Raw genomic sequence first — 13,758 nt, 5'->3', positions numbered from 1 at the left:
GCCTGAGTAGGATTATGACACCTAGAGGGTAGAATTGGGTGGGGATTATGACACCTAGAGGGTAGAATTGGGTGGGATGTAGATTATGACGCCCAGACGGTAGACTTGGGCGGGATTTGTTGTTCAAGTGTGATGGAGACACACCTAGTTGCTTTTATGTATTAGGGACTTTTATGTGAGAGATATTGCATAGGTCCTAGGGTACTAGTGTGGTATGGATTCAGTATTTTTATGAGCATTATGTGATTGATAATTAAATTGCCATAGCACCCAAAAGTGCATACATGTTTTCAAATTAAAGATTATTTTTGTACAAAATGTATTATCTACTCAANTAATTTATTATAGATATACTTAGAACTTGATAATTGAAGTAAATAACTAAATATATTATTACTCAATCAAATATACTATTTTATTCAAAAATAATTCTTTTAATAACATTAAAAATGTAAAACATTTTTAATTGGATCATAATTCCAATTATTAACTTAATTAATCAAAAATTTAATATTAATATATTATAATATAATAAAACTTTTAACATGGTGTAATTTATATGTAATAAGTATAATTGTATTCGTATATTTATTTAATTAGGTTATTCTAAAAATTTAACTTCTATTTTAAATTTTTTTATATGTAAAATAATAGAAACCCTCAATTATTCACATTTCACAAATATTTCATTGTAGTCCAGGTTCTAAAACAGGTTCCAAAAATCGGTTCCAAACCGGGTACCCCTTACAGGTTCTAAACAAGATACCTTTTTTACAGGTTCCGGTTCCGGTTCCTCCACACACAAGAACCGGAACCAGAACCGCACAGTATCGGTTCCAAAAAATTGGAACTAGAACCTACCCGCACAGTACCGGTTCCGAGTAGGTTCCGGTTTCGATTCCAGTTCTACCTCCCGGTTCCGGTTCTACCCGTTATCCGTGCTCACCCCTATGGCCAAGGTTCAAATATAAGTTTACACATGCAAAAGGCATGTGAAGCACATCAAGAGAGATGTTTAAATTGTCTAAGTTTCTCTTCCAACCCCACCCTTGCCCGAAATTAAGAACAAAAATAAATATAAAGAAATCACTAACCATTTTGTTCAAGCTCTTCCTTTGGAAGAGGATAAGTTATAGAACAGACCACGTCAACACTTCTGGCAAGACGGTGGACAGCTTCTACCATATCAGTGTTAAGAAGACCACCAAATATGACAGTCCTAGCAACCCTGCATAGCATCACATGGAAGAGAAGGAAATAGTCAAGTGGCAATCTTTCAAAACTTGAACATTGTAATCGAAATTCCTTGATATAATTGTATTATGAGCAGAACTTTTTTACTTCTACCAAAAAGTAAACCTCTACCTCTTACAAAATTTACACGGAAAAAACTTCATGGAAGAAAACTATTGGTGAAACAACTACAACTTTATGAAACAGTTGATATTTTAATTTACTTCAACACTAAGGTCACCTCTGCTTCTCTGAACAATTCTCCTTATCTGCCAAGTCAATGGAAAGTTTTGCCACTTTTCTAGGTTTCACGGTTTTGTCTGATATTTCATTCAAAAAAAATTGCAAAAACTAAACAAGAAATATGAGCAAGCCACAAACTTTGATAAAAGGTAAATGGTTTAAGACCTGTATCAAGCAAGTTTGAAGAAAGCTTCTCTGCCTCAGAGGTTGAACCATCTTTATCTTTCTTTGTCTCCGCTATATCATCTGACTGAACCACTAGTTAATTGAGGAAAAATGTGGGACAAATTTTACCAAAAAATTGAAGCCTTTAGTAAAATATGAAATATCAAGACACAATATACCAAAAATATAAAACCAATGTGAATGATAACAACCTTGAGCTGCTTTTGGGCAGCATTGCTCCAACGAAGCACGATGAATGGCATGTTTAACTTCGATTTTCTGACCTCCAACAGATGAGCCATTCTTCATCTCAATGGCACGGTTAGCATCCTCCATAATAACACTGCAAATGGATGCATTTACAACACATGAGAAAGAAAGAAAACAAGTACTCCTTAAAAGCATATCACCTTTATATAATTTCCTAACATCACATCAAGTAACAGCAAAATTGAATGACTAGCAACAATAAAATACAACTACCATGTTACCCAGGCAGCTAAGGGCTTGTGTAATTTTCCATATGGAATCAAACTAATACTTATTGAAGCACATCTCCCATCAAGTTTGAAGGGAAAATGAGTAGAAGTTCCTAACAAATTAGAAAGAAGGGAACCACCAAATGGTCAAATTTGTTTACCCAATAACAGAAAATATCAAATCAGGTTCGCATTTTTCTTAACCATCCCCAAAAGACAGGCAAGGCAAAAGTACCGAGGAGAAACCAACATAATTTTCACGTAAATACTAGAAGCAAGAAACTGCATGGATACACAAGTATGTACATATGCATAAGGTATAACCAATCATAAAGCAGTCATAATTCAAAAAAAAAAAAAAAAATCAATTTCAAATGAATATCAGTTACTCAACAGAGGATTCAGACAAAAGAAAATTAACAATATCTTCGGTGCTTCCCACAGCATTGTTATGAAACTAAGAACTAAGTAAAAAAACTTACCCTCTGCTCCTTTTGGTCAGGAGGCTTTGCAACTAGTGGCTCCACCAGTTTCCTTTTCTAGGCTGGATTGTTTTTTCGGGATTTTATCAACTATAACACTATAATCATAATTTTCGAGCAAAGAGCTGAGTTTAGGTCTTCATTTTTTTCTGCGAGAGGAGACAATCGAACACTTGTCAGCCTAGTTCTCATTTTCCTTTTCTGGGGCTGCCGAAGATCCCCCTTCAAATTTTCCGTATGTGTTGATCGATCAGGTGCCTCAACGCGCGCTTGCCTCCCCTTCCCTTCCCCTTTCCTCCATCTTAGGACCGAACTGACTAGGTACATCAGAGCTTGCACCCCCTACAAACAAACCCCACCTCCCCCCCCCCCCCCCCCCCCCCCCCCCCCCCCCCCCCCCCCCCCCCCCCCCCCCCCCCCCCCCCCCCCCCCCCCCCCCCCCCCCCCCCCCCCCCCCCCCTCCCTTCGGCCGCCTTTCCTCTCCTCCAACTGACTAGGTGCATCAGCGCTTGCACCCCTTCCTCTATCTCAGAACCGAACTGACTAGGTGCATCAACACTTGCACCCACATTCCCTATCCCTTCCTCTGCCTCAAACAAACACGAAGTCATCATATCGACGACTCCCTTCCCCCAATTCCAACTCAGCTACTTGAACATTCAATTGTTGTTGCTGCTCCAAATCCACATCTACATCTTCCAAAACAATCCAGCCTTGATCATTAATCTTTGATCTAGCCTCTATTTCACGACTCCGAATAATTGAATAGTTTTCTATTTCCTTTGCCTGATGCAAAAAACAAAAAAGTAAAAGCACTTTTCCAAAAAGAATTATAACATAAAGCAAAAAGAAATTACATCGTTGCTTGACATCCCTTTCTCCCTTAAAGGGGTCTTTTTCGCATTTCTTCGAAACCATTTTTCCATTGTATCTATGACCTCATTTGATAATCCAAATTTTTGAGGTGCTAGATATGGTTTATTGTAGAGGCAATGATTATACCACAACATTGGAAATATTACTAAGCTCATATATTTTTGCCTCCGATAAACCATTGGAAGAAAGTCCACTGGCAAGTTTTGGTAAGGTTGTCGTGAAATATCATCCTGCACAACATTCATTGCAGAAAAAACATAAATATTTAAGTGTTTATAAGATGCAAGGAAATAAAATTGAATTCATAAAAAGACTTACAACATTCAAATCTTCCAAAAGATCAGCCACATCATTTGTCCTCGGTGTCGTATGTACATTTTTGCTCACCGAGACAAGAAGCCTTGACCATTGTCCATTAGGGGGAAGGTATTTGGTGGTGTAGGGTTACCCACCTTTTCTAGCGGCAGAGGAATATGCTGCAAGGCAAATATCTGCAAAAAGGAAAAAAAAACATTTTAAAATTCTATTAATTCAATGAACCAGAGATGAAAACTAAAATAATTAGAAAATCACTTACTGACAAAAAAAATGAACCACTATCAATAAGTGTGATATTTTTCTTATACTTTGTCAAACTATGGTGCAAATGCACCAACATGGCCTCTCCCCTTGCAAAATTTTTAATTTCATCAGTATTTTCTACAAGGGGCAATAACGGGCACTAACCTGGCAACCAGTATGATCTAGCATTATAAAAGAGCCAATAATCAACAAAACTAAGACCCGCACCCTTTGGACTAAACTAATCTTTCATTCTCAGTTAAACGCCTCAAAACACTCAACTGTAACCCTTTATTCTTATGCACAACCCCTCAACATCTCCGAAGCACCTCTTACATGCAGTTATATCTTCAATTTCCCTACCTACAACGGGTCTACTAACAATCGGTAAATCCATGATATATAAAACATCTAACAATTATATACAACCATTACCTACTCTAAAGCAATGAGATTCTTCATCATAACAATTTACAAATGCTTGAACCAAGCCTCGACAGTGGTTGAACTTGTCTCGCAGCTGGAGAACATGTTCAAAACCTGTAGACTACAATGCTTGGGTCACTTCTGCGCCACATCTGAGATTAATGACATTGTGTAAATGCACGTTGATCTTACATCCAAAATTATTCATTTTCACCTCAGCACAATCAACAAAAAAAAAAAAAAAAAAAAATCAGCATGTGCTCTCATTAAGATATGTCCTTCAATATCACAGAATATTAGCCATAAACCCACACAACAAATGTTTAAGCAAAAACCAAATAGTAGCAGAAGCATAAAAATCCAACACAAGAACCCCGCTAATCCAACCAGCAAGAGAAAGGGCCAGCACCAACTAAAAAAACATGCAGCCTAGAAGCACCAACCGCAAGCAGCAGAAGCATATAAATCCAAAGCAACCAGCAAAAACAAAACAGAAAAAAAAAAAAAAAAAAAACGCAAGCTTCAGCTTCATCAGCCAACACTCAAGCTTCAAACATCACAAATGAAGAACAAATCCTAAGATTCGATGGCCTAGATTAGTACCAAAAAAATGGCAAAATCGAGCGAATCAAGACTGTATGACTAGAAATAAAGATTTAAACAAAAAGATTCATATGAAGAAACCAGATTAACTCATTACCGAAAAGAAAAATGATGGAAGGACGACAGAAGGCTGACGATTGGAGCGCGACAACGCCGGATGCACGACGGAGGGCTGACAATTGGAGCGATTGGAGAAGAAGAAGAAGAAGAAGTTTGACGAAGACGAGTTAGAGTCTTAGAGAGGTTTTTTGCTTTTTGAATTTGAGTTAGGGATTTAGGGGGAAAGGGGTTTTAGTTAAAAATTAAAATATTAATTTTTTTTTTTTTTTATTTTGCGTTAGGGATTTTGGGGAAAAAGGATTTTAATTAAAAATTAAAATATTAAAATAATATATATTTTTTTAATTTAGAGATTCGATAACTTGGGGCACCTGAATGAATTTGTAAAATTAACTAGTACTTGAACCGAATATTCGGGTACCAACATACCCTTGACCCGAATACCTGGGTATCCAAAAAAACTAGTTCGGTTCGATTCGAGTACCACAATCAGTTTGAGTTTCGGTTAATTTTGCACACCCTTACAATGTAACCCAGTTTTGACCGGTTCTTAAGTTAGTCAAAATTTTCTATTAAACCGAACCGAACCATTGACCGTTTTCCGTTAGATTGGTTAAGCCGATCTACTCCATTTGTTTAACTTTTCGAAATACTATCCTATTCTATTTTGGATAGAATAGATTTAATCAAATACGATAAGATTTTGAGAATGTGTTTGATACATTTTCTGAAAATATTTAGATTATTTTTAACCCCCTACATTTGTTAATTTAGCTAAACACCCCCCACAATTAAAGTTTATAAATTAACAAAAACTTCCCCACCCACTAGACCTGGCAAAACGTGGGGGTGGGCAAAGTGTGGCTCAGGTCCAAACGGGTAAAAGTCCCACGTCTACGGATCCAAAACAAGTCAATCTAAACGAGTCTAAAATATTGGAAACAGACTTCGGAACACATGGACGATAATTACGGCATACATCCGCATTAACTGATCACAATAAAATGTTGGAAGTACTTAATGGCCATCCTGATAGAATATTTGCGAAGTGCCGCATGGATAAACAATGTTTTAAATACTTATGTTATATTTTGGCACAACAAGGGAACTTGCGAGGCTTTAACATGATGAGTATATTGAAGAACAAGTTATGATATTTTTGACAACCGTTGGAAAAAACAAGACATACAGTAACTATTATGGATGATTTCCAACATTCAGGTGAGACAATCTCTAGATATGTGGGCAAAGTTTGCAACGCAATATGTGGGTTGCAAACAGAGTTTATGAAGGCACCAGACTTCAGTGAAGTTCCAGAGGAAATGTCGACAAACCCAAAATATTACCCGTTCTTTAAGGTACTTTTATTATATTATTATTATTATTATTTGTACATACTTCAATTCGTTGTATTATTTATGTCGACAGTCGGTTGATATTATTGAATGTTAACTTTTGTTCATAGGACTGTATAGGGGCAATTGATGGCACACATGTCGATGCTTGGGTTCTAGCTGAGTTGGTAGATGTCTTCCGAAATTATTAAAGAATGTTGTCGCAGAATGTCATGGCTGTATGTAACTTCAAGATGATGTTCACTTATGTCATCACTGGTTGGGAAGGATCCGCCCATGACTCAAAGGTTTTAAATTCGGTTCTTGGTGATCCTGATTCTGGATTCCCGCATCCTCCACCAGGTACAACTAGCTTCTTTACGTATTATAGCATATTTGCTCTGTTTTTTTGGATTAAAATATCAAATAACATGTGTGAGTTGTTGCAGGTAAATACTATTTGGTTAATGCGGGTTATGCAAATAGAAGGGGGTTCCTTGCCCCTCATAGACGAGTTCCTTGCCATCTACATGATCATCGTCATAATTGACCTGATCCACGGGCGTTGGTTAACTACAGACATGCATCACTCCGTAATATTGTTGAGAGAACCTTTGGTGTTCTAAAGAAAAGATTCTGGATTCTTAATAGAATGAATAATTACCTGTTGGAGAAACAAGCTCGGATTGTTATGGCATGTTGTGTACTTCATAATTTTATCAGAAGGTATAATATGCAGGATGAAATCTTCAAAGAGTCTACCGCGGAAGTATATTTGCATGACCAAAACAGGGCAGCTAATGAAGGAAATGAGGAGGGATCTAGTCAACCGTAGTAACGTATTATTGATGACATAGTGCATGTGTGGGATAATATACGACTGAAATGTTGGAACAACATATGTCAATGTCGTAGTTGTTAATGGAATATAACTATATAAACGATTCTAAGGGTTGACAATCAACAGCTTCGTTAGAGATGTATTAATGTGGTGTTTTTAAATAATGTATTAGTACTTGAAATTAATAGTTCCAAATTTGTCTTTAAGTTAGTGATTACGAAATTACCAATCAAATATTTAATAATATTAAAATGTTAATTGATAAGTTTTTACAGTATAATAATAAAAATTAATTTAACAAGAAGCAACAAAGAATTCTATCAATAAACCCTTTACAAAAAAATATACCAAACAATTTTTCTACAATTTATTCAACTCTAAGATAAAAGTGTTTACTTGGTTACAGAGCAAAATGAAACCAGCATCAAACAACATCAGATTAGTAAATTCCAAAGAGAAAATTCTCATACCCAAAGACATAGTCCTCTTCTGCATCAAAAAATTGAGAAACAAACTAAGAAATAGCAAGAATTATTAACCGAAGTCGCCTATTCCTGGCCTTTTAGACCCTAGAGAATTGAGAACTTCCTTGCATAAATTACAAATGCCACTTTCGAATGACTCTTGGATAGAAAATTTTGATAACTTTGGCAGATCATACTTGAACATCAATTTGATAACTTTGTCAAATCATACTCGAAAATCAATTTGATAACTTTGGTAGATTGTACTCAGCAATCAATGAGGATCGAGATCACTTACCATTGAACTCCTCTGCAGCCATTAAACCTTGAAGACTTCTCTAAGAAAGAACCCACTGAACTGCTCTATCTTCCTTCCCGTAGTCTTTCCTAAAAGTAAAAGCAGTATGTTGAAACACAAAATCAGATAGGAAAAGCATGAAAAGCATTTTCAAGCTTGTTACGCCTGGGAAATCAAGGGCTGACGTGGGAAATCACATGATGGGGTGTGACCTGCTCCCGTCAGAACGGTAAGCACACGTCAGGCCTGGCAGACGCTATGGAGCTCCCACATGTCTATTTCCCTACTCCAAATCGCGTGAAATCAGCTTGGAATGTGGGCAATGTGACGTGAAGGCGGATTTTGTCCTGACATTCACACCAACCCATGGATTTAATGATGATTACTTGCTCTCATCTCACTATAAAAAGAGGAAGACCCCTTCATTAAGGGGATTCGGCCATTTTACACTCTGAACTAGCATTCTCTCTCTCTCTCTCTCTCTCTCTCTCTCTCTCTCTCTCTCTCTCTCTCTTGTATCTTTGTATTTATAATTCCCTAATCATTTGTAAGTCAGTCCGCTGTTGCGACCTGACCCACAATACTGATACAAATATCAGTGGACGTAGGACTTGCTATCTTAGCATCCAAACCACTTTAAAAAGCACTCATTATTGCATTTGTTCTTCACGTTATCAATACCCACCTGTGTCTCTTGGCCAACCAACATTACGCACGTGTCGATTAGTTGGTGTCAAAATCATGCATCAACAGTTTGGCGCTAGAAGGAGGGCCCAGATTTAGTGTTCATCCTTCATCAGGAGAATCTCTAACCTACTGGTCCTACAGCAACAAATGGCCCGCCAATCTGAACCTAAGCAAGCCAACCAGCGCGCTGAGGGAGCTCCCCTGACCCAAGGGGATACCTCTTCCAGAATACTTCCAGCCCCACAAATTGCTGCGGTAGATATCCCAGCAGCTTCGCAGCTTGACCCCACCATCAGAAGCTACCTGGAGAGGTTCGACAATACTCTCCAGACGGTCAACCAAAGGCTAGATAGTCTGGACCAAGGCATGCCATCTAGAACAGTTGGGGCAGGGCAACCGCCAGAAACGCCCACAGGTCGCACGAAAGCGTGGCAAAGGGAAATAGCCCGTGCCGCGAGCACTGCAGCGCGTAGACGTAAGGGTAAGCAAGTGGCAAAAAGCAAGCCTACGGGCTCCAAAGGGCCAGCGAACACAAACCGTGCCCCAAGTAGGGTGCCGACAAAGCTGAGACTCGACGAAAAGGTAAATCCCGAGCTATCCCATGCCACATCGCAGGTGAACCCAAGCAAAAGTGCTGAGCAGGGCGATTCTTATCACCGCCAGCAGAACGATCCTGATCACTATCATGCAGGTGGTCCCCATACCTCGCGGAGCGGTTCGTATCATCGCAAGGGTCATGAAAATACCCCGCACCATCCATCGCCTTCACATGCCTCTAGCCAATGTGTGTCTAGAGCAGCCGGAAGTGTCGACCGAGGCGAAGAGGAGTCCGACCTTCGGATTCTCTTGAACCGTAATCGCAAGGGCCGGACTCGCATGGGTGAAAGCAATCCCCAACTGGCTCCGTTACCACAAATTGAGGAGCTGCAGTGAGCTCTGGATAGGCTGAGAGAGCAGCAAAATGAGCAGGCCCAGGTCGCCACTGCATCCCCCTTCTCTCCTGAAGTGTTAGCTGCTCCACTCTCGCCAGGGTTCAAAATGCCCGACATGCAGCCGTTTGATGGGAACCATGACCCGCAGGATCATTTGTATGAGTTCAACGACCTGATGGAGCTCCACCAGGTTTTGGATCTTGCAAAATGCCGTTGTTTGGCCGTGACTCTAACTTCTCATGCCAAACGATGGTTAAGGTCGCTCATGTCGGGATCGATCAGTTTGTGGCCTCAGATGAGCACGACGTTCCTACGGCATTTCCAAGCAAATCGAAAGTTTTTGATGCCTCTGAGCTATCTCAGCAACATAAGGCAAGACAGGGACAAATCCCTACAATCTTATATCGACCGTTTCCACAAAGAACTCAACAAGGTGGCTCACGTCCCCGAAGAGTCCATCCGAACACTCATAATAGCTAGAGTTCGCCCGTAAACTGACCTGTGGAAAGAATTACAGGTTGAGGATGATGTTTCCCTCACCAGATTCTATAACCTCGCGGAAAAGTATCTCCGTATAGAAAATTCATTGGCAGCAGTACGTCGTCGCGATCACGGCGCTTCGGGCAGTATGTCTGGTCAGGGAGAAAGTAGGAGAGCTGATCACAAAGGAGACATTGACGATCAGCGAAAAGGGAAGAAACCCCGCTACGAGCACAAAAAGTCTTATGCTCCCATTCCTCGTCGCGACCGCAACAGGCCCCAATATACTCCACTGAACGCCTCTGTATCTGCCATTCTTGGTAAATCCGAAGAAGCTAGTCTACTCGGAGAACCCGAACCCATGAAAACCCATGTGACAGCCAGAAATAATAAAAAGTATTGTTGCTATCATCGGGACAATAGACACCATACTGACGAGTACCAAGCCTTGAAGCAAGCAATCGAAGAACTTATCAAGAAGGGGCACTTCAAGGAATACATCGATGACTCTGCTCCCTCGAAAGAGAAAGATGGGGGGGAGCCAAGTAAGATGCGTCGCGATCAGAAAGGGGTGTTCAGTCTCAACTTGATTTTTGGAAGACCGTATTTGGCTGGAAATTCACGAGGTGCCCAAGAAAGGTATGCTCGTGAAGCATATCATGACCCTATTAGAGTGATGAGTGCGGATAGGCGACCACAAAAGGTTTGCAGGGAGGTGGAAATCTTCTTCTCCGAGCAGGATACGGCCAAGTTGCACCATCCCTACGACGACGCCCTTGTAATCACTCCCCTGATAGGGCACTATAACACCCAGAGAATGTTAGGGGATAACGGAAGTGCTGTGAACATCCTGTTTGCATCCACTTTCGAAAGGATGAACCTGGACGAGGCCGACCTAAAGCCTGCCTCGTTCCCTCTATACGGATTCACAGGAAACCATCTACTCCCCAAGGGAACAATCTCACTCCTAGTCACGGTGGGCGATCTCGACGAAGTGACCAAGGTAACCGAATTCTTAGTGGTAGACTGCCCGTCAGCCTTCAATGGGATCCTTGGGCGACCTCTACTAAGACAGTTCAAGGCGGTCACTTCAATTTACCATCTGAAGATGAAGTTCCTCACCCCGACGGGGATCGGGGAAGTCAGCGGGTCTCAGCGCGCATTGCATGACTGCTATGTAAAAGCAATCCAAATGGTGCACAAAGGAAAGGGCGTTCCGCAAAGTGCACCCCGCCAGGCCATGGCGATTAGCAGGATCGATCCACAACCTGGCCTGGCCGAGGACAACCTAGACCCTCGCATTCAAGACTGCCGCTCCAGTGGGCCAGTTGAGGACCTGACTGAAGTGCTGGTTGACCCGAAAGAATTGAGCAGGGTATTAAGAGTCGGTAAAAATCTCAATCCCCAGCTCGCTAACGAACTGACAGGTTTCCACAGGGAAAATGTCGATGTGTTTGCTTGGTCACATGCAGATATGGTCGGGATCAGCTCGGACGTTATTTGCCATGCGTTAAACGTCGACAGCGAGGCCAAGCCAGTTCGCCAAAAAAGAAGAGCAATGGTTCCAAAGCGGTATGCTGTATTAAAATCAGAAGTGGAAAACCTCCTCCGAAATGGGTCCATCTGAGAAGCACTTTACTCGACGTGGGTTGCCAACCTGGTCCTGGTAAAGAAGCCAAACGGAAAGTGGCAGACCTGCGTTGATTTTAGCGACCTCAACAAGGCCTGCCCGAAAAACAGCTTTCCTCTGCCAAGAATCGACCAGCTCGTGGATGCCACCTCGGGGCACGAGCTGCTAAGTTTCATGGATGCATACTCAGGATACAATCAGATCCCTGTGTATGGCCCAGATGAGGAGCATATGTCTTTCATTATAGACCGGGGGCTGTATTGTTATAAAGTTATGCCTTTCAGCCTCAAGAATGCTGGCGCAACCTACCAGTGGCTGGTTAATCGAATGTTCTCCGACCAGATCGGAAGAACAATAGAGGTCTATGTGGACGACATGCTGGTCAAATCCTAGGTCGCCTCAGAACACATTGCACATCTCGCTGAGATGTTTGACATCCTCCAACTATACAAAATGAAGTTGAATCCTCTAAAGTGTTCATTCGGAGTATCGTCAGGAAAGTTCCTGGGGTACATGGTTAATCAGTGAGGGATAGAAATAAACCCCGAGAAGATTCAAGCTCTGCTCGATATGGAGAGCCCGACCAGCAAAAAATAGGTCATAAGCCTAAATGGGTGAATAGCAGCACTTAGTCGCTTCATATCGAGGCTAACATATCGCTGCTTGCCCTTTTTCAATGTTCTGAAGGCCAATAAGAAATTCGAATGGACTCTCGAATGCGAACAGGCGTTCTAGAGTATAAAAGAATACCCCAGGAAGCCACCTCTCCTCTCTAAGCCTCTTCCGCAAGAGATTTTGCCCCTGTACCTGTCCCTGTCTGTCTCGCAGTCTGCGGTCAGTGCAGCCCTAGTTCGAGAAGAGGAAAAAGTTTAATGGCTTGTCTACTATGCGAGCAAGCGCCTGTCAGATGCCGAGATACGGTATCCTGAAATGGAACGATTAGCTTATGCTCTGCTGATCGCTTCCAGAAAGCTGCAACCTTACTTCCACGCCCATACGATCTATGTAATGACTAATTACCCCCTCAGACAGGTCCTCCAGAAGCCAGAAGCCTCTGGTAAACTGCTCAAATAGGCCATGGAATTAAGCCAGTTCGACCTGAAATACAAGCCCAGGTCGACCATCAAAGGGCAAGCTGTCACTGACTTCATTTCAGAATTCTCCTATCTCCCAAATGAGTCAGAGCAACAACCCAGTGAAGTCATCTAAGAGACCATTCAGAACCTATCGACCTGGAACCTCTATGTCGACGGATCATCGACCAGAAAAAGGGCAAGAGCAGGTCTCCTCCTCTTGAGTCCCAAAGGGGCTCGTATTCACGGCATTCTGCGGTTCGGATTCAAGGCGACCAACAATGAAGCTGAGTACGAAGCTCTGCTCGCCGGATTTCGGTTGGCTAGAGAAATGGGCGTAACCACGATCAGCGTCCACAGCGACTCTATGCTGGTCGTCAACCAAATCCTAGGAGAATACCAAGCCAAGGAAGAAAACATGATCCGTTATCTAAAAAAAGCTAAGGCCGCTCTCGAGCCGTTCAAGCATTTCACGATCACCCAGATCCCTAGAGATAGCAACTTTGTGGCGGACGCCTTGGCAAAGATAGCCTCGTCATTGGACTCAGAGGCACCTGATAGCATTCCTGTTCGGTTCATTGAGACCCCGAGCATCAGTTCAACCAAACAGGCTGTGAGTGTAACGCAATCAAACTCCTAGATAACGCCCATTTACAGGTATCTCAAGGATGGGATCTTGCCTGACGACAAGGTCGAGGCACGGGTCCTGCGAACAAGATCTGCTTGCTACACACTCATCAAAGACCAACTGTACAGGAGGGGATTCAGTGCCCCTCTCCTCCGATGTGTAACCAGTGAAGAGGCAGATTATATCATGAGAGAAATCCATGAAGGGATATGCGGTAATCACACCGCCGCACGATCTCTTACGAACAAGATTGTTCGCCAAGG

General features: G+C 41.8%; 1 protein-coding gene and 1 long non-coding RNA gene across 2 annotated transcripts; one reads left to right on the top strand and one right to left on the bottom strand.

The window, feature by feature from the left end:
- Positions 1-1,529: 1,529 nt before the first annotated feature.
- LOC116105384 lies at positions 1,530-1,868 on the bottom strand. Its single transcript, XR_004124074.1, has 3 exons — positions 1,854-1,868; positions 1,642-1,734; positions 1,530-1,553 (listed from the first exon to the last, which is right to left on the bottom strand). It is a non-coding gene; the product is annotated as an uncharacterized LOC116105384 (long non-coding RNA).
- A 4,459-nt stretch (positions 1,869-6,327) lies between these two features.
- Positions 6,328-7,012, top strand: LOC116105377. The gene is made up of 3 exons (XM_031391807.1): positions 6,328-6,486; positions 6,690-6,825; positions 6,912-7,012. Exons 1-3 carry the CDS (start codon positions 6,328-6,330, stop codon positions 7,010-7,012), a joined length of 396 nt encoding a protein of 131 aa, XP_031247667.1.
- The last annotated feature ends 6,746 nt before the right edge of the window (positions 7,013-13,758 follow it).

This window comes from Pistacia vera, unplaced genomic scaffold (genome assembly GCF_008641045.1).
Source record: "Pistacia vera cultivar Batoury unplaced genomic scaffold, PisVer_v2 Contig498, whole genome shotgun sequence".
NCBI lineage: Eukaryota > Viridiplantae > Streptophyta > Magnoliopsida > Sapindales > Anacardiaceae > Pistacia > Pistacia vera.
The sequence above is the reverse complement of the archived record's forward strand: the minus strand, read 5'-3'. Positions and strand labels throughout refer to the sequence as shown.